The sequence below is a fragment of the Alligator sinensis genome, unplaced genomic scaffold (genome assembly GCF_000455745.1).
Source record: "Alligator sinensis unplaced genomic scaffold, ASM45574v1 scaffold492_1, whole genome shotgun sequence".
Lineage (NCBI taxonomy): Eukaryota > Metazoa > Chordata > Crocodylia > Alligatoridae > Alligator > Alligator sinensis.
Window position 1 is genome coordinate 342272 of NW_005842186.1, and position 21839 is coordinate 364110.

General features: G+C 44.9%; 1 protein-coding gene across 1 annotated transcript in view; it reads right to left on the bottom strand.

The window, feature by feature from the left end:
• TBC1D21 (TBC1 domain family member 21) overlaps positions 1–4037 on the bottom strand; it is a 28091-nt gene extending 24054 nt beyond the window's left edge. The window contains exons 1-2 of the mRNA XM_006026263.1: positions 3987–4037; positions 3801–3902 (exon numbers count right to left, since the gene is read on the bottom strand). Coding sequence (XP_006026325.1) covers positions 3801–3863 — 63 coding nt within the window. The 5' untranslated portion in view covers positions 3864–3902; positions 3987–4037. The remainder of the gene's footprint in view (positions 1–3800; positions 3903–3986) is intronic.
• Between the last annotated feature and the right edge of the window lie 17802 nt (positions 4038–21839).

The following is a 21839-nucleotide window of genomic DNA, read 5'->3' on the forward strand; positions in this document are numbered from 1 at the left end:
CCCTCCCCCGCCCGGGCGGGCCACCGTCGCCCCCAGCCCCTGCCCCTACCCCTCTCCCTCCCTCAACGGGGGGGCCTTGATCTGCCCCAACCCCTTGCTTCCCCACAACCCCTTCCCCCACATTAGCCTTACCTGCAGGAAGCTGGCCACCCAGCAGGGCTCCTGCCCATGTGTGCAGTAACACCTTTAATTTTGCAGGTTCCCACCGCCCCCTCCCACCATCACTGACTGGTGGAGGGGCTCCGCTTCCAGCTCACTTCTCAGCAGGGAAGCACAAGCTGTGGTTTTAAACTTGGCACCATTTTTGTTCCCTATCTCTGACTGGCTGAGGGACCCTGGCAGCATAAGCAGCAGAAGGGTGGTGGTGGGGCTAACAGGGCTTAGTCTGCCCAAATGCACAGCAGCAGTAGGGCCATGAGGCAGCCCAGCCACGGGCTTCCGGTGGCTGCAGCAATGGTGGGAAGAGACGTGCGCACATCAGTAAGGGAGGGAGTAGGGCTGGAGCTGGGGCTGGGGCAGGCGCTGTACAGCCAGGGCAGGGCGTAGGACTGAACTGTGAGCAGCATGTCTGGGGTGTGTCTGGGAGGCACAGCTCCTGCTGATATGAGCACCCTGGGAGGAGTGGGGGGCATGGGCCCCCAGATCTGCATGGGGGGGCTGCCACTGTGGGCTAGGGCCAGGGCTGCACCAGGTCCTTCCCAGCGGGGGTGAGCGGGCAGGAGAGGCTGGGCTGGGCTGGGCTGGGCTGGGCTACCACTTGGAGCAGGTGACAGTGGCACTGGAAGTGGGGCTTTGCTGGGGGGCTGCAGCAAACCCACAAATCACCATAGCCCCCACTCCCACTGCCACCGCCACCTTCCCCAAGTACAGTGCTGCCCAACCCCCCAACAGGAAGAGCCCAGCCCCAGCCCACAGTCCACCCTCATCTGACACGCCGATCCTGGGCACACAGCCCCCATGCCCTCCCAGGGTATGTGCAGCAGCAGAAGCCGCCACCCCCGCCCCACACCAGGCACCCCCCAGACAAGCCACTCATCGCTCCATCCCGTGCCCTGCCCCGGCTGTGCAGGGCCTGCCCCTGTCCCAGCCCCACTCCATCCCTCACTGCTGCGGGGGCAGAGAGGCAGGATCCAGGTCCCAGCAGTAGGGGAGGAAGCAGGGCACAGGCAGGAGCAGGAGCTGGGGTGAGCGGGGCCTGCCTGTGCCCTGCTCCCTCCCTCACTGCTGGGGCCTTGACCTGTCCCGCCCCTCGCAAGGCTATTCCCCCTCCCCCCATCACTTCCCCCACAGACTTACCTGCCGGGGAGGTGCGCACACATGCTCAGCCCACCCAAATAACTCTTTCTCCCTCTACCTACGCCTGGCAGCCCAGCTGCTTGTTGCCCATGAATGGGGAGACAAAAACAGTGTCAAGTTTAAAACTGCGGCTTTCACTTTCCTGCCAATGAGGAGCAAGCCGCAAGTGGGGCCCCTGGTTAGCAGGGCCCGTGCGGTAATCTGCGATTGAACAAGATGACATCACATTCACGCCGTCCCACCAGGGCTGGTAAAAATCTCACAGAAAGATCTAACACAGGACCTATGTGCTGCTTGGAGCCCATTTTGGCCAATTACACTGTGTGTATCTAAAGCCCTCTGCACCTTCCACTGGCAAGATGGTATCCTTCATGTCCCATCCTAAATTGTTGGATCTTGTTACTCTGCATTCTTAAATAGCAGCCTAAAAGTGGCTGCACTTCAGTGGCAGGTAAAATAACTGTGAAGAGTTACAAATGTGTAAACTATCCTGATTATTTTGGGGATAAAAAGAGCTCTTGATGTCCAGGGCCTGTCTTTGAACTTGGAAAATGAGCTGTGTCAGAAACACGTGGCCAGGTTTTAACTAACAAGGGGGTAAATATCACTTTGCACCTCCTGAAGTCCCGCAATGGTTTATGATTGCTGCTGCCACTGAAGTCATGAATGCAATCCTTTAGCCCAAGAAGTAGCGGTGTAACTTACTGACATACTTGTACATTATATGGGGTCATCTCTGCTGATCTAAAGAGGACACAAGTCCTCCAACCAAAAACAGAAGCTTAAGTTGCAGTAGCCTAGAACTAACAGGCTCTATGTGACTCGTTCATTTACCGCTTTTTGATGGAGCCAGGCCAATGAGTTCATGCTTTGATATTACCATAATTTCTCACGTACAATACACATCTTCCCCCCTCCCCCACAAAAAAACCCCCAAACCCTCCTCCCCAAATTGGAAAGGGTGTATTAAGCAGGGAAGCTGATTTTCTACGTATAATAAACTTGGAACCAATTCAGTTCTTTTCAAAATTATAGATCTACCCTTTTAGTACAGTCTTCAGTGGCAGCTAGAGTTGCAGCTTTATTTAAGTAGAAAATGGAAGGGTAAGGCAACTGAAAAAATATGGAATAATTTGGAAAAATCTTTCTTTTCTTCATTCTGCCTTTCAAAAAACCAGGGGCATCTTATATTCCAGACCAGGCTGTATGGGAGAAAATACAGTAAGAGCAGTGGGGTTTAACCTTTGCATCAGGAGTCATCATATAAACAAGAACAGTAGTGTTCCAGCTCTATATACACTAATGGTCCCGGTTTATTGCTATTATCCCTATTGCAGAGCAAAATATTTGAGACAGTAAGGCTCCAAGCAACTTACCACAGGTCACAGAGGAAATCTACAGGAGAACAAGAAATAAAACCACATTTCTTCGGGTGTTATCTAGCTCTGGTTAATCCCAATTTTCTTGCCTACACTAGGTACAAATATGCATTGACCACTGAATTCATTCACATGTTCTCTAACATAATGCAGTTCCCCAATGCACACAGGAAATAACATTTATTAAAATGCCTTACTAAATTGGTTGAAAATGGAATTCATACTCCTAAGTCCTGGGGGTGGGGGGGTGGGGGGAGGGGGGTTGTTGCTGCCTAGGCCTAAATTCTTATATTTAATCAGGTTCCAAGCCTGCTCCCATTCATGGTCAAAGGCAAAAATGGTGCAGGTCAAAAGGGCTTAATTAGAAACAACTTGCAGTGAGAATTAAATATGCAGAACCAGGCAAAAAGAACAAATCCCATTGCAATCACAGAAGGTCTGCATCCACAGGACAAAATATAATAATGCAATTAAAATGCCAAAGTACAAGAGTTTCTTCAGGTTGAGAAAGTATCCATGTAGAAAAGGAAATCCAGCCAAATGATCCTGAGAGCATGCCGTAAAACTCGGATGCTTACCTACTGTAACTTCCCAACTTGCTCCTGTATGCAGCAAGCGATCAAAAGTGTTCTTGAGATCACTGTTTATGTTCTGGCTTCAAACAAAAGGGCAGAAAGAGTGGGTTTCACTGCCTTTGATAGATTTAGCTCCTCTCTGGATGTTGATGGAAGTGATGGGCCAAATTCTTGCTTTGTTGAATTTAAGTCAACTTTCACTAACAAAATGTGTCCCACAGGTTAATACAACGGGCTCCTGAGAAGCATGTTAAGTTGGCTTTGAAAGGCACCAAGATCCAGGTATTTTCAAACCCATTTCCCAGGAGAGGAAGATCTTCAAGATCTCCTCCAAGATATTCAGTCCCCTACAGGACCATCACCACCACTTTAATGGCATTGCTCTACACTCCCAATACACTCAACAGATTTCAGGAACTGCATATAAGCTGCCCTCCAGTACATGGTCTGCATAGAGCTGAAGTCAGTGGAAGTCTTTCCCTTAACTCGATGCGATTTGGATATATGGTTGAAGATAGAAGTTCATTTGAATATGAAAGAATCCACTTACCAGCAAGGAAGAGATGGATGATTTGATCAGTGAAATACTCACTTGAGGTGAGAGTGTTTCCATAGCTCTTTCTACCTGTTACCAGTGGTTCCCACCAAATCCCTAAAAACAAAAGGAGATATTAAATCAAATGAATTAGGATTTTCATTCTTTTTAAAAATTCAGATAAATGGTGGTGGGGCCCACCTTTCAAGAGTCTAACGGCTCAAGCTCTTCCCCAGGATATCTTTTCTCAACATGCCCCAAAAGCCCTGCAGAGATGATGCTGTCTGTCTCAAGAGCAGAGACAGACTAAGAGGAACAGGTGCCGTGAGGTCATAGGGCTGTGAAGTCACGCATCACAAAGGCATTCTCAGTAAGGATCCCTAAATGGGACATTCTTTGTGGATTAGACTGGTAACAAGTTCTCACCTCTGGACTCTGACTGTAGTGACCAAATCTGTTAACATCTCATGGGTTTCTGATGACCTATTTACAATGGATTTGATATGTCTTGGGCTATATCCCCATGTATAATGTGATTATGAGGCTGTGTAATTGCTACATAATTGTCTTTCTTCTTTATTCTGCTGTCCCCTGGGGCTCCAGCCTCTCAATCTTAATTAAGAATCTGCTGTACCCTGGGGCTCCAGCCTCTCAATCTTAATTAAAAAGAATAAATCCTAATCAATCTCAATCATAATTTTGGAAAAGAAAACAAGTCTCTCAGCACTTGAGGTTAGAAAACTAACCTTACAATTGTGAAAGGAATGTGACCTTGTGCATTCGTATTAGCCTGAAAAGGATCCCAGGGTATGAACTTCTCCAACATTAATGGGCCGACTGAAGCCTGTAGAGGGCACTTTCACTTACCTGTCCAACTACTGACCTACGTTGGCAGAAACACAGCCCTAGCAGGAGACCAGGCTTTTTCCCCTCCAGGTTCCAAAGCTCTCAGAAGAGGATGGTAAGTCTCAAGACCTACTTCAACCGATACAAAAACCAAGGCACGAAGAAGCACTGCAAAGATGCAGGACTCACTGGGTGGAATTTACTTCCATAACACAGCCCAGAAGTCAGACTAAATAATCAGGATAGTCCTTTCTATCTTGAGAAACTACACGTCTGTAAACAGACTGTGACTGTGAACCCAACCCTTGTTGGGTTTGTCCATATAGGGGCACTCTGGAAAACTAATCTGAATTAATATTTAAAATGAAGTAAGCTAAACCAAATTAAGGCCAGTCATTCTGCATATAAATGCGCACAGGACCTAGTGATTTAAACTAAACCATTTTATATGCACACCTTTATTTAATTCAGATGAACTTTCCTGAGTTTTCAAAGACTTGGCAAAGTCTTTGAAAAAATTATCAAGGTTCACATTTGTGAGAGCCCGGCAGGACAAATTATGCTGAGGGGAAACCAGCACGGGTTCGTGGCAGGCAGATCGTGCCTGACCAATCTATTTTCTTTTTATGACCAGGTTACGAAACACCTGGACACAGGAGGAGGGGTGGATGTCGTGTACTTAGACTTCAGGAAGGCCTTCGATACGGTATCCCACCCCATACTGGTGAACAAGTTAAGAGGCTGTGACTTGGATGACTACACAGTCCGGTGGGTGGTGAATTGGCTGGAGGGTCGCACCCAGAGAGTCGTGGTGGATGGGTCGGTTTCGACCTGGAAGGGTGTGGGAAGTGGGGTCCCACAGGGTTCAGTCCTTGGACCGATACTCTTTAATGTCTTCATCAGTGACTTGGACGAGGGAGTGAAATGTACTCTGTCCAAGTTTGCAGATGACACAAAGCTATGGGGAGAAGTGGACACGCTGGAGGGCAGGGAACAGCTGCAAGCAGATCTGGACAGGTTGGACATGTGGGCACAAAACAACAGGATGCAGTTCAACAAGGAGAAATGCAAAGTGCTGCACCTAGGGAGGAAAAATGTCCAGCACACCTACAGCCTAGGGAATGACCTGCTGGGTGACACGGAAGTGGAAAGGGATCTTGGAGTCCTAGTGGACTCCAAGATGAACATGAGTTGGCAGTGTGACGAAGCCATCAAAAAAGCCAATGGCACTTTATCGTGCATCAGCAGATGCATGACGAATCGGTCCAAGGAGGTGATACTTCCCCTCTACTGGGCGCTGGTCAGACCGCAGTTGGAGTACTGCGTGCAATTCTGGGCGCCGCACTTCAAGAGGGATGCGGATAACCTGGAGAGGGTCCAGAGAAGGGCCACTCATATGGTTAAGGGCCTACAGACCAAGCCCTACAAGGAGAGACTAGAGAAACTGGATCTATTCAGCCTCCACAAGAGAAGGTTGAGAGGCGACCTTGTGGCTGCCTATAAGTTCATCACGGGGGCACAGAAGGGAATGGGTGAGTATTTATTCACCAAGGCGCCCCCGGGGGTTACAAGAAATAATGGCCACAAGCTAGCAGAGAGCAGATTTAGATTGGACATTAGGAAGAACTTCTTCACAGTTCCAGTGGCCAAGGTCTGGAACGGGCTCCCGAGGGAGGGGGTGCTCTCCCCTACCCTGGGGGTCTTCAAGGGGAGGTTAGATAACCATCTAGCTGGAGTCATCTGAACCCAGCCCTCTTTCCTGCTTATGCAGGGGGGTCGGACTCGATGATCTATTGAGGTCCCTTCCGACCCTAACATCTATGAATCTATGAATCTAATTTATAGATGAGCCATCAGCAGGGAGGCAGGGGACTGAATGAGATGAACAAACATTTCCTACTTCCTTCTAAGTTGAAACTGAGACAAATATGGGGGCAAAATCATTATGGCTTGCAGAAAGTGAATCTGTTTGTCTGTCTGTTGCCTGGTGGCTTGTCTGGTTGCAGTTTTCAGTGTCTGTTTGAGAGCTCCGTTTGGTTAATAAGACAACGGCCTGCTCCAGAGGGTGAGAATAAGGCTTCTATCCTTGAATATGATCCAGTCACCTACAAGCTCACTATTCTGACCACAAAAGTATACAGGGCTAGAAAACAAGTTTTGAAGGAAAGAATAATTCAGGACACAGAAGTAACATGGAATACATTTTTACCAAACACAGAACATGTCAGACTAAGCCCATGCCTTTCTTTGACAAGAAAGCTTATTTTCTAGACAAAGGTAATGCAGTAGATTCTATCGTTCTGAACTGCAGTAAGACATTTAATATGGTGCCACATGGGATATCATTAGTTAATCTGGAAAAGATGTAGATTAGCAGTAAAATGATAAATATGGGTAAAGAATTAGATTAAAAGGGATAACAGGCCACGCTGAAAGAGGAAGTATCAGGCTGCAGAGGAGTTACTAACAGAGTTCCTTAAATAGAAGTCTGAGGATTAGTCTTGTCTAATGATTACTGGCTTTGGCAAATAGGTAGATGTGGGCTGGTGAAGTGCGCTGATGATACAAAGATAGGAGGCATCATCAGTATAGGTGAGGGTTTGGATATCATGCAGGAAGACATGGTAGCACAAATCTGCTGCCACTGGGGAGCTCACTGATTGGAAATAGGTAATGACTGAAGAAAAAAAATGCCCGGACTGAGGCATAGGTGGTCTAGAAAATGGGTAGGAGGAGGTGTTCATATTACTGGAGAACCCAGTAACCAGAAATTGTCATTAAGACAGCACCAGAGACCAAGAACCAGGATACTAGGAACAGCTGGCAGAAACTAGAAATTGAGGAGCTTGAGAGCAATACTGAGGCATGAACTAAAACCAAAGTTGGAGACAAAGTTGAGGCAAGATCCAGGGCAGGACTTGGCAAGTGGCAAAGAAGAAGGCTGAAAGGGGGAACAGGAATGATCTTGGCAGAAACTCTGGCTTGCACCCATAGATCTTCTCAAGTAAATCTCATCCTACTGCTGTACTTGGCATTGGTCGGTGAGGCTGCAGCTTGAGTAGTGCATCCAGTTCTGGGCTCCACAATTCAAGAAAGATGTCGAGAAGTTTGAGAGAGTCCAGAGGAGAGCCATATGCATGATCAGAGGGCAAGAGAATAGGCCTCATGAAGAGAGGCTGAGAGCCATGGGACTGTCGAGCCTGGAAAATGCAGGCTCAGGGGGGACCTGGTGGCTGACTATAAATACATAAGGGGTGTGCATCAGGACCTGGGAGAACGTCTGTTCACCAGAACGCCCCGAGGGATAACAAGGACCAATGGTCATAAACTCCTCCAAGACCATTTTAGGCTGGACATGAGGAAAATTTCTTTACTGTCCGAGTCCCCAAGGCCTGGAATAGACTCCCTCCAGAAGTGGTGTAGGCACCTACTCTGGACTCATTCAAGAAATGTTTGGATGCTTATCTTGCTGGGGTCCTTTGACCCTAGCTGACTTCCTGCCCCTGGGGCAGGGGGCTGGACTTTATGATCTTCAAGGTCCCTTCCAGCCCTGAAGTCTATGAATCTATGAATCTATATATTGTTGAGGAGAGAAAAAAACTATGTAAGCTAAAAAAGCATGTTGGCACAAGAACAAATGGATAGAAAGTGGCTAGGGATCAATTCTGATATGAAAAACAGAAGGTTTCTAACCATCAGAGCAGAGGGGACCTGGAATAGCCTTCCAGTAGCCTTCTAAGATGGGACGCAATCAGGCTGTGCGAGAGGCTCTGGAACACTGTCTGCAACAGCAAGGGACTGAACGTGACTGACTGGGTGACCCAAGTGGCCCCTTCCAGTTTTAGATCACTGGTGGAATACTGGGCCATGTCTTTAACTGGTACACATTGCCATAGCTCTCTTCATTTGTGCTGCGTGGCTTCAATTTAGACCAGGCAAGGATCTGGCCTCCTCAGGCTCCTGGGACGCTGAAGTGAGTTGTAAAAGGATTAAAAGAGAGTGAAATGAAGAGGAAAAGAGAAGAGAACGATCCCTGTAAACTCTGGGGACAGCTAATGGAGGAGGAGAACTCACTTAATTACACCTTATGAAAACTAGCTGTTCTGAAATGAATTTTTAATGCAAAAATAATGCACTTTTCCAGCTATTTAAGAAAGCAAAGCAAAGCTGGAGAGAATTCCCCCAATGGAGCTGCTTCTGGGCATCTCTGCACTAAAGAAGGCGAAGGGCTTGATTCCCTGGGGGCAAATGCCAGCAGAAGATTCAGTTTTGTGCTGAGGTTGGTGGTCCTAGGGACAATTTATCTCAGCTGAGGATCTGGCCTGGGAGGCATGGACTCATGTAGACCGAAATGGGAAAAAAATGTTTGAACACATCCCTGTAAACTGAAACCAACCAGATTTGTTACAGAGGTGTCTGTGGTCAGCTGAGTTGAGTTCTGTGTTTGAAAGCAAAGAAGCAACTCGATTACATTGTCTCACCAGGTGGGAAGTGATATTTCTTCTTTAGCACCATGGGAGCTCTTTGGAGGGTAAGAGATAATGTCACAAATCGAAAGCTGATGCTGCTTCCACTCCATGTCCACAAGAGCAGAATTTGTCACTCCTTTACAGGAATCTCCTGAGTTAGATCTGATCTTTGTAACTAAAAGTATCTGCAATGTTTGGAATTGGACTAAGAACCAGAGTGTCTCAGACGCCTTATCAGCAACTTGTATTTCTTCCCCTGACTTAGTACAAGAAGATCCAGCTGCAGGGAGCATGTGGAAAGGTGCGTGCAAATGGCTTGATCCCAGATGTGTAAAAAGGGCCAGCATCTCTGAAAATGACTCACAATTCTGGTTGCCACCATCACTGGCTGCCCAGCTTGAGACTTCAAAGTATTGAGTGCCTGCACTTTGGAGGGCTCAGCCCCCTTGGGCTGTCTCAAAATGCACCAAAATAACTCAATTCACTAAAATCACTAAATGCTTTTGAAGATCTTGGTTATTCTACTTGAGGAACTGAGTTCTGTTCATACAGTCTTTTTTCCTCCAGTTCCCAAAGAAAACCAGGATATATTGAAGGAAGAACTAATCAAGTGAGGGACTTCCAGGTTGGACAACGATGTCATTACCTGCTTATGCAGATGGACCCTGGCCTCATGGAACAATTGCCGCCAGCTTTTGTACATCCAGAATTCCACTTGTGAACGAGGCCTGGGATTTTTCCAGTTATGCAACAATGGCTAGATGGAAACTGGACACCAGGTTGCTATTGTGGCCCAGGAAGAGACAGCAGGGGGTTCTGTAACATGGGGGAACTTTCTGTATAAGCAAACCCCCTCCTGAACCCACCCACATCTTAATAGCTGTTTAGCTATCTTGACAGCATCTTAAAGACCTATCCATCATCTTTTATGGCTAGAGAAGTTGTAAACACTCCCTCTCTGCCCTGATTTTTGTTTTGAAAAGCTGTTCCATCAAAGAGATCTATGAAAGGCTCAATTCTCAGCTGACAAGCTATCTATTTAAAGTTTACATGCCTGGGAATGCTCACAAAGACTTATTAATGGGAAACTGCTGAAGGAAGCACGCCTGAAGCAGTTCACTGTGGTCTGTGCACAAACACGTTGCCATCAAAGTTTAATGCTTCCCAGTTAACAAAATATAATCTTCTCTCATCATTTTCCCCCTCTTCAGTTTAAATGCTTTAGTTACTCCTTTCATGTTGGGTGAAAGCAGGAGGTTAGGTAGCAATGGCGGGAACCAGGTGTTGGACAGGCAGGAGTCATCCAAATTCCTACATGTGGTGCTGTCAGTGTCCTTCAAACCTGGCTCCCATCCCCCTGCTATTTCAGCATGCAGAAAGGAGCTGGGATTTTGCAACAGCCCCATTCTGCTTACAACAGGGGGACCTGGGTAGAACTTGTTTATCCCACAAGCAAAGCTGCCGGTGAAACTCTGTCCTAAAATGCAACCCCCATACCCATGTTTGCCAGTCCCAGGAGTTCATACTGCTCTGTCATCCAGCCTCAGCGCAGACCTGTGGCATGCCTACTATTGCAGTCTTCATGCAGCTTCACCTGTGTCCCAACTCTTGTTATTGTCTCTGTACTCAGTTCTGCCACTGCAGCTCAGTCACGGCAGCCCTTCTAACACTCAATCCCAGAGAGACCCAATTTATCTCTGTCTCAACGCACAGCAGTATGGTGTGAGGTGGATCATTAGGATGATGGCAGCTCTCCTGTGGTGATAGTAGAGATGTAGTTGAAGTGGGGTCTGGAAAGAGAGTTTGGATAGCAGACCTCCAACACCAAGGCTGTCCTGTATACAGAGAGACATCTCTTTACACCTGGACAATACAAGTGCCTTACAGAGAAGGTCAGGATCATTAGCCGCATTTTACAGGTCAAGAAACCACTGCTATGTCTACATTTTATTAAGGTGCACTGATGCTTGAACTAGGTTTCCTCCAACTAGTTTGGATACTGCTAGCAGTAAAACTGCAACTGCATGAGTGTTAGCTGCCTAACAAAGACCCAGGGCCCTGGCAGGGTGTGTAGAACCCACCGGGCCACCACTTACCTCCCATTGCTACCTGAGCAAGATATCTGGCATGTCTCCCTACATTAAAATCAGTCCTTTTGAGAGAATTGCTACTCCCGTCCATGCTTTATGCCACTTATGCACTCATCAAAAGCATAAGGCATGGAGCAGAGTAGCAACTGGCTGAGAGTCATCAGCAGTACAGGCAGAAGCTCCCTAATCTCCTCAGTTGCTCCTCCATCCATTAACTGCTGGTTGGCAACATTTTTAGGCTGCATGGTGGAATGACCCAGCTGGGGTCAGAGGTGGGTAGACTAGGACCTGGCCACTGCCATCACCACTGCTGCCACTTCTCCCTGTGGCAGCATGGGGAGAGCTCCCATCAGGGGTATAACAACACAGCCAGGTGTTCAAGGCAGCTGCTACACTCACAGGGGCAGCAGCGAGTTCCAGTTTCCACCTGGCTGTCAATGTAATTCCTCAGCTGGAGCAACAGCCTTTCTCTTCTTAGAACCATAGATGAGGGCTGGAAGGGACCTCAGGAGGTCACATCTGGTCCAACCCCCTGCTGGAAGCAGGATTAGCACCAACTAGATCATCCCAGCCAAGGCTTTGTTGAGGCAGGTCTTAAAAACCTCTTGGGATGGAGATTCCATAATTCCCCTGGGTAACCTGTTCCAGTGCTTTACTACCCTCCTAGTGAGAAAGCTTTTCCTAATATCTAACTGAAACCTTCCTTGCTGCAACTTGAGACCATTGCTCCTTGTTGTCATCTGCCACCACTGAGGACAGTCCAGCTCCATCCTCCTTGTAACCACCCTTCAGGTAGTTGAAGGCTGTTAATAAACTCTCCTTCAGTCTTATCTTCTCCAGACTAAATAAGCCCAGTTCCCTCAGCCTTTCCTCACAAGTCATGTTCCCCAGCCCCCTAACCATGCTCGTTGCCCTTCACTGGACTCTCTCCAATTTGTCCATATCCTTCCTGTAGCGGGGACCCAAAACTGAGCACAGTACTCCAGATGTGGCCTCAACAGTGCCAAATAGAAGGAAGTAATCACCTCCCTCAATCTGCTGGCAACGCTCCTACCAGTGCAGTCCAGTCTGCCATTAGCTTTCTTCGCAACAAGGGCACATAGTTGGCTAATATTCAACTCATTGGCCACTGTAACCCCCAAGTCCTTTTCTTCATTTGTGCTCCCCCAACCTTGGCTGGCTGCCCTGGTCACCTCACCCTAACTATATCACCAGCTCCTACAGGTGCTGCTTCTCCCCATGGCAATTCAGAGAAAGTGAGTGCTGCTGAAGCCTTGTATCTGTGGGTTGCTGACCCCTGCTTTAGATCGCATGGCCTCTACTGTGTGAAGTGATGACATTCAGTAGGTGACTTTCTTTCCTGGGAGTCAGGCCTGACCCAGCATTTCAGAGTGGTGCTTCTGTCTACCACATGAGAGACAAAACCCAGGCTTTCCTGACCACCTGTGGTCATTAAAAATTCATAGCCTCTCTCATAAGCAGGGATCCTGGTTTTCTCTGATTTAAAAAAATCCCCCGTTTTCAGATTGAAAAAAGGAACCCAAAATCCACATTTTTCTGTGATCAGAATGAAACCCCACTATATATGCATCTGTATATTAGTGGTGTTTCATTTTAATAATGGGAAAATGTGGATGTTGGGTTACTTTTTTAAATTAAAAAATTGGGGATTTTTTTAAATCAGAGAAAACTAGGATCCCTGATCATAAGAGAGGGAGCATGAAGCCTGGGTGGTAAGCAGGTACTTTGCATTTGAATTTTGTGTACTGGTGCCAAAATTCCCATTGCTCCCTCCACTGGATAGATATATTATTAGTAGTAACATTTAGTCATACTCATACTAATTGTGTTTGTCATTACACAAATAACACATAAGCAGCAGCATTGGCCCAGGAGAACTTCTAGTCTAAAAGGCAGACACAGGAAAGACAAGATGCGCTGGGGTCTTGTCTAGACTAGGAATAAGGATCCTTTTCTCAATAAAGGCAGCTTAAGTCTATGCCAAATCCCACTGGCCAGCAACACAGACTAGTTTAATACCTTTGGCCTGACTAGTAGGCTGATGGGACTAGTAGCCCATACATCCAGTCAGGCTCTTCCTGGATCAGGTGAACACACACTAAAATACAATTGCTTTGTCTGGAATAAAGTGCTCCTCACAGACCCTGCTTTATTTGCAATCTGAATAAAGCCAACTTGAGGGTTATGGGGAGGCCAGGGCAAACAGCGATTCTGTCATCAGTTTGTTATGCTGCTATATCATACGTTGGGAGAGGAGACAGTGCGAGACTCTGAGTCCTGTCATGGTAAACCCACGCAGCAAACTTTAGGTCAGGTCAGCAGAAGCTTGGTTTATTAGAGAATGCATTCTGGACAGACTCATACACAATTGGAGAATTGTGAAGAGGTCTGACCCCATACAACAGGTGAGGCGAGTTCATATAGAAAATATGACATCATAAGCATAGCTACGACAGAACCAATCAGCATTTGCCATGACTTTGTTAGTAAAGCACGTGTTTTCCATTTATGATTATGTTAGCAAAAAAATTTTTTTAGGGTCTCTCATCTAACTTGCAACCTTAGGGGTCACTTCCCATTTTGGGCTGACTCAGCAGGCTGGTTTGTGGTTACTTTTGTGCTAAGCTTTTGTTTTTTACTAGACTAGGACAGGATGGTCCCAGTCTTGTGTTAGTCTGGCAGTTTTGGGTCATGTCCTTTTGACTTCCCTATAGCCTAAGCTGAATACATGTTTTTTGCACCCTTACATATAATGGAGATTCAACTCCATTTTTCCCTTCTTCCACAGTCCACATCAACAAAGGATGTAAAATGGCAGCTGGGTCATTCCTGTTCAATTTTCCTTCCCAAAGCAAAGAGCCGACTTCCCTTATTATAGCACTAAAGGGTCTAGAAGAACCTGTCCTGGCTCAAGTCTTCTGACACCAGTGCCATCTCTTACATCAGCTTAAGACCTGCAGGAAGGGGAAAGTGGACAACAGCCCTGATACCAAGGCTGGCCATTCTGGTGTTAGTTTCTCTTATCTGAACCTCTTGCATTGTTACCTTCAACCAACTGTCCCCCTTTGAAGCACTCCTGATCCCCCAATATGTTAGCATCTACTGCCACACCCTTCTAAATGGTCCCATAGGTCATTGGTGGGACCAGTGAGACCTGGGCTGTGCTGGATCAGCAAGTTTCACCCCTTAGGGTGGCTTGTCTTCCAATCCGTGCAGTACTGGGTGAATAAGGGGACACCCAACTCCTGAGACCTCTGCAACTTTAACAGAAAAAAAGACTTGAGGAACAGTCAAGGTTTAAGGAGGACCACACTGAAGCTACTTTCTGCTGTAAAATGCATATTTAAAATATAGAGGATAGAACCCTAGAAAAGTCCAAGGTTTTTGCTTACAATAGGAAATGAAATAGTTTTTTGAACTTGATGTTCAACTATCAAGTTAAATGACAGGACACAGATGATAACTGACTGATCAGTGCAGACAAGAATGAGTCATACTCAGCAAAGTATCAGCTAACTGTGGTTAAACCCAAGCCCTGGTAGGCATCACCCATTACTAGCTGTCACCAAGCTGAAGATGAGTATTCCTCTCTCAGCATTATATCAGCTAAATAGGTCACTAAGCATTCATTTAGCAGTTCCACCCAGTGAGCAAAACACTGCCCTCAGAGCCAGAAGTAAAGCTGATTGGGAATTTTTTAATGAATTTTCCTCCATTGGGAAATAATTGGTCAAAACCAGGACTTTTCATAGAAATGCAGCAATTTTGATGAAACTTTCATCTAGAAAGATTTGATGATCAAGGCACCCAAAGGGCCAGATGAGTCTGACATCCCTGATAGAGAAGACACTGCTCTGGGACCTGAATCTTGCTCTGCCACACTTCAGCTAGTTTGAAGGCAGCTCTCTCTCTTTCTCTTTGGTTCCTTGTGTACAACCTTGAAAAGTCTCATTGTCAATCCAAGATGTAATAAGAAACTTTTTTGGGTCTTAAGAAGACTTATGCAACTGAAAAACCATTGTCCATGAACATCAAATTAGGAGATTTAGATTCTATGCCAGGTTTCAACCTTGACCTGCTATGGAAGCTTCACCGAGTCACTTTGCCTCTACAAACCTCTCTTTCCTATGCCACCATTCACGCATCCCACCCTCCCCCCAGTTTATTTAGACTGAAAGCACAGTGGGGTAAAAGCTGTCTCTCATTACATGTCTATGAAGCACTGAACACAATGAAGCTCTAATCTTGGATGCGGAGCAGGCTCTGAAAATAATTAAAAAACTGAATTTTCTAATGGTGATGTGGTTTCCTAAGCAATGAATGAGCACGAGAAAGACAGAGAGAGGAGAGAAGAAGCTCTTTGGAACACTCCATCCTCCTTCTCCTAATAAAGTCGTCATTATTATAAAGGCTGATGTGTGCCAAGTGCAATCTCTCAGGCTGCTTGTTGAAACATTCACAGCGAGATTATCCTACCCGCTCCCCGTGCCTGACATGTACAAAAACCTAACGGGCCCATTTGCCTTCCAACAAGCAGCGGAGCTCTTCATTAATCACTATTCAATCTGAGAGAGCCCTTCAATCATCGTGGGTCGTTTACATGTCTGCATGAACTGCCAGAGGAGACACCGAGGGGGGATGCCTGACTTCAGATTTGATGGGTCTATTTCTCAGATATCATTTTCAGTCAAGTTAAAAAAGAGGAGGAAAAAGAAGAATCCCAAGTGTGACAGATGAGAAATCTATGTAATCACATTCACATATGTTTGTATTGGGTTATATTTTATTTAAAGTGCATAAAGGAATGCAGTGTGACCTTGCTGCCTTGAAATCAAAGATTTATCAGCCAATGTCTGAACTGTTCATCAGCAGCAAAGCAGAACGGAGCTGTGATAAATGGACAATAATGTTGTTGCTCTCCCTTCCCTGCCTCCCCCTCACCCCCGCCACAAACACATGTAAATAAATCTAGCATTGCTAGCGAGAGCCTGATATATTAAATGTATATGATGCTTTGCATTTCTGGAGTGTTTTCCAATGGAGGATTCAAAAATACTTTACACCTATTGAGCAAAACCTTTTGCTTGCATAAATCAACATCAGTGTTATTTCACTCAGTGCAACGGAGCCATACTGGTATATGCCAGCTCTGGAAGTCCGCTGTAGCCTAGCACATTTCTGAAAGTAAGAAAGTACCATTGCTGTCCTATAATCCAAGGCAAAACTAAGACACTTGCCATTTATTTCTTCATCTTGTGCAAGCCAACACAGCTCCACAGATATCAATGCAGGTAAGTCAGTTCAAAGGCATTGAGAGGCTGCTCTAGAAATGTTAAAGGACTGCATTTCACAACTGCATGCCTGCCTGCAAATGTAGAAACTGTTGCACAAAGTTTGCAGGCAGACTAGTTGTGATTACACAAGGCAGGCTGTAGCGCAAACAGTTTGGCTTGGAAAATTTCTTGTAAGCAGTTGTGAAAAACAGACCTGAGTGACTCTGGTCATGTGCCAATGTTGCTAATACCATTAGGAATAAACACACATCACCCAAAGCCCCAGATTTATGCTTTAACCATGAGGCTTTATATTATTCCCTTTATATCACACCAGTCCAAGATGACTGGCTGCATGGATGTATCCAATTTAATTTCACAAGACTGTGAAACAGCAGAGACAGGAGATAGAGAAATGACAAGTGAGGAAAGACATTCTTATGATGAGAGATGGGAAGTGACTGGACTGTGTAGTTTAGAGGAATAAGAGAGGACATGGTTGAAATGTAGAGAATACAGATGCAACAAGAAGGGTTAGAAGAAGCCAGTGGCTGAGCCAGGATTTGACCAAAGTGTCTCAAGTTGGGGTCTTCAAGACCTTCCTTTTTCTCTCTGAAAGGGTTCATATGCCATTTAAGAATGTTACTGGCCATTTTTTCACATGAGCTCTGCACATAGGGAACAAAGATCTTTGTGAAAGTCTGGATATGTGTCACAAAGAGAGCTGCTGAATTCTTTTGGAAGTCTGGCTTTCTGGAGGTGCTTCAGTGGGAACTAAAGCTTTGAAAATCTGATCTTGCACTTTTTGAACATCTGGCCTCTAATGCCATTCTTTGAATGGTTGACTGATATTGTATAATGGAAAATAACCAATCACAAATATTGAATGTTCTTCCTCATATGAGTACCCTTGTGATATGGGTAGTCATGTGAGAAACAGCCATTCCCCAAATGCTCATGTGAATAAAAATCTAAAAGTGTCAGTGCTTTCAAATAATGGCTAACTAGGATGTCTGGATATGGCTGAATGAATCAGCTATCGGGAAACCAAATGAGTATTTGCGGACACTGCTTTGCAGTATTCAGTCAGTTCCCATAAGGACACCGAGTATGTCATTTTTGATGCCTCCTCACCAGTTCATAATATTATATTCTTTTATATCTTCAATAAATTTTAATAAGCGTTTTTTATAGAGTAATTTCCCAATCAACAACCAAGTCAATGTGCTTCTCCCCATAAAAGAAACCAAGGAAAAACTGACATTTTATGTCAACGCAGTAAAAACTAAATTGATGTTAACATCTCAAAGTGCTCAGGTCCACACAACAGAGGAAATAACAGGACACAAAAGGCATAGGAGTAAGGAGCTGAATGTATCCCTGCTAACAGTGTGTCACATTACTATTGACATCTTCCACAGATCCCAGGGCTGACTTAGACTCTAAAATACACTTAAATAAAAGGCTGATCCAAGCTCTGCTGAAAAACCAGAAATATATCCATTCATTTCAGTGGCCTTTGGATGAGTTTTTAGTGACATGTTTGCATGTTCTGCCCAAGGGACTCTCGCACTTGGGGTTGAAAGCAGACATCTGTGACAATAGCCAGGTGTTGTAGCAACACTAATCTTATACTTCTAACTGAGCAGGAGGGGGTAATCCTGACTACATCCCAGCTAGAGGAGTGGTCTGTGAGGAGTGGAAATGGAGAAAAAAAAAAGTCAGCTTGCAGGAAAAACTGAGTTTCATGCTTCAATAGGAGGCTCAGGAATGAAAGGACAAGCCAAGACGCTGCCCGCCAGTGAGATCATAACTCACTGGAGCACTTTATGCTGCAAAAACTGCATCACTATCTGATTTCTGGCCCTCTGTGTCCAACTTCTTGTCTCTATTGCATGTCATCAGAACCAAGGACACAAGGAAAGACAAGTAGTGAGCAGCCTCATTCCTAGACGGGCTTTTGTGGACTCCTTCTAGCAATCAGTCTGCTTACAACTGTCTCTCCTGTGCTGATCAGGCACTTGATCTGGCTTAGGATAACTAGGCATGACCCTCAGGTTCATTCTTATATAGCACTATAGATATACCTTGTTAGCATCTTCGGGGGTCCTAATAAATTGCTTATGTGCATATTATAAACTTTATTTTAGGGGCTGAATCTTCTCTGACTTTAAGACGGAAGGAAAAGAAAAACGAGGAAAAAGGGGAGGAAGAAGAGGGATGGCTTCAAGGATGTCTGGATTTAGGTCTGTACCTCAACTTCTAACTGGACCCCAAAAGTTAAAACCATCTCACGCTTTTTTTTTTCCAGACTCAGACACTGGATTATCTGCTGTTGCAGTTCTCATTGCTGTGAAATATGCAAGGGAAGCAAGTTTTTTAAAGATTTAAGATGCCAAATCAGCAGCATGGAAGGTGGAAAAGTTAAAATTGTGGAACAACCTAATTTTCAGTCTTCTGAGATGAAGCTCCATTAATCTTTCATATTCTCCCTCAGTCTTGTCACCAACCTGTTCAGATCCAAATCAGTTAACATGCTATCGTAAGCAACGGGGAGTGTATTGGGGTGGGGGAGAAGGGGGGAGGCGTTAGAAATTTCGTTAAGTATGAAAAATAATGCAGCGAGACACTATTGTAAGATAGCAAAAGGCAGAAAAGGTTACCCATGCAGGTCCCAATTTTCCAGTACCCCCAGGTCCATACAGAGCTCCAATCTTCCCCAACAGATCCATTTGCAGGAACTGTACTGAATATACATGCTCCTGAGTGTCTTTGGGGATTTTCCAAGCATCTGATTTTCCATTACATTAATGCCTTTCTCTCTACTTGAGAGGAGATGGATGATCTAGTAGGAACTTTCTTTTACTGGTTCACAATTTTTAAAATAGTAGCAGCATGTTTTCTTCAGTCTTAGTTACTCTCTGTCTCTATAAGGACTTCACACAGCTATTGACAAGTGTAGAATGAAGGGTCTTTTGGTTAAAATACATAACTTGCCACCACTAGAAGTAAAGGATTACACCCTTACTTGTAGTAGATTAGGCCTTACATCTTCAGAAAACCTCCAGCCAATAGAGATGGTGGCATAACTGCCTGCATTTTTATTCCTTTCTGGACATATTCTAGCTAATAAGCGTGCAGGCAGGAACAACTCCAGGAGAAGCAAGATGAACCTGGCTATTACAGATTATTCAGCAAAATAAATTTGGGAGTCTAAACGTGCATATCCACACTGGTTCTAAAAGTCAAGCTCACCCAGTCACAATAGAGACAACAGCATGCAACCTACCTGCCTCATTAAAACTAAGTGACACTGCCCAAATTGTGAAAACTTCCAGCCCATAAGTAACCAGTTGTGCAGATCAGAATTTAATTGCCAAAATTAGTCAATGAGTCACTTAAAATAATGCATCACGGTGAGAATAGCAGCTTCAGAGGGTAAAACTGCAAACCTGAAAAAAAGACTAAATTCATTAAAAAGGATATTTGCCAAGAATTAAAACTTCTAGCCCTGACTGCCAGTATGTAGTTGATTGTTAGGAATTTATATGGAACTGTGCAACAGTCTTAATCTGGTCCATAGACCCATATGCACTGAGACCAGACCCATTCACAGATGACTTCTAAGTATCGTCCATGTTTGCATATTACCTGCAAATATTGATATCACAAAAGGAGCTCATTACCTGAAATGGGACACCCAACTCTCTGATGAAGACTAATAAGACATGATTAAAACTTGCATACTAATAAGTGGCAGAGGTCAACCAAAAATTACAAGAATTTCAAGAGGGAAATCTTAGCCCTCTACCTCCAAGATATATACAGTAGTGAATATTAGGGGGTGCATTTTTCAGGCCACAAATGGGGGAAAAGGATAAGGTATGGTTCAAATTGGCATCCTTGTTGACAGCAACAACAGTCTCTCCCAAATACCAGCCCAACAGCCTGGCCACTATTCCAACCTAATCCTCCTAACCAGAGCTGGTTCAAAATTTTTTGGTGATCATTTTTTCATTAAAAATAAAAATAAGATTTCATGTAAACAAGCCAACCCAAACCTTTACAAAACCATGTCAATTTTGGCCAAATCTGTTGAAGAACTATGTCCAGAATGGCTCAAAATAAATATTGGGTGTTTCATTTCATTTTGTTTTCACTTCATTTTGTTCCGAGCAGTAGTATATGAGGGGGAGGTGACTGAGGCACCAGCCCCAGGCACTTATTTTGAGGGGGTGCACGAATGGCAGCCACTACCATTGCCAGCTCAGCCATCATCGCAGCTGCAGACGGCCCTCAGGACACAGACTGTGGCAGTTATGCCTCTGGTTCTGTTTTTCTGTAGTCTGTGTAGCACTGTCTGCCCAGAAACACCTGACATGCTTCTCCGTTCCTGAATGATGAAATGAAATTTGAGTCCAGAAAGATCAAAATATTGTTACAAACTGCTACACACTATGGGTTTTGGTTTGTTTGGGGGTTTTTTTGCCTTCATCTATAACAGGGGATACGTCCCTCTCCCTGGGGTCTCTTGAGCATATTTTAACAACCTTTACTGCAGCAGTAGGTTGGCCACCACAGTCCCCCTTCTTTACCTGTGGCAAAGGTTAGGATGTTATGTGCTGGGTTTTGTGTAAAGGTTGACTGTAAGTTTTTCTAAGAGGTTAGACAATGGACTTGTATCGGATGGTTTGGATAGGGTTGGTCCTTCCGCAGTCAGAGGGTTGGACTAGATGACCTCCTTTCCAGCCCTACTTCTCCATGGTCCTATGATTCTGTTACAAGAATTTCGAGTGGGTAACATATTGAAAAGCAATTAAAAAGTTTCAAGATTATGGGATCTAAATGTTTTGAACACAGAATACTTCATGGCATCCAAAGTGACACCAAATAAAATTGCAAAATTGCAATTATCTATGCACAAAACATGGTTTCTATTTTTCAACAAGCTCGACACAATATGAGTGATATGCACTTTTAGGTTAGTTCACAGTGTTCTTTTGGTTGTTTCCTAGAACTGTAAATTTCACTCAGCTGAAAAGGTTGAGAATGAATTTGCAGTTTACAAGTTTACTACCTATTATCAGGGTAATTTAATATTTATTATTTCATATACTTATAAAGCCCTAAGTGCTGTGCAGTAAAACCAGTCCAAAACATTAACATTCAAATGAAGACCTAATACCCTCTAGCTGTTATAGCCAGCTAGACCCAAGTAATAAGAAACCTTAGGTCATCTCTAGGGGAAAAAAGATAAAGCCCCAATTACTACAAAGAATAGGGGATAGCTAGTATATAAAGCCAGCAGAAGACTCCAAAGAGTGCATCTGCTCCATATAATGAGCCACATCCTAT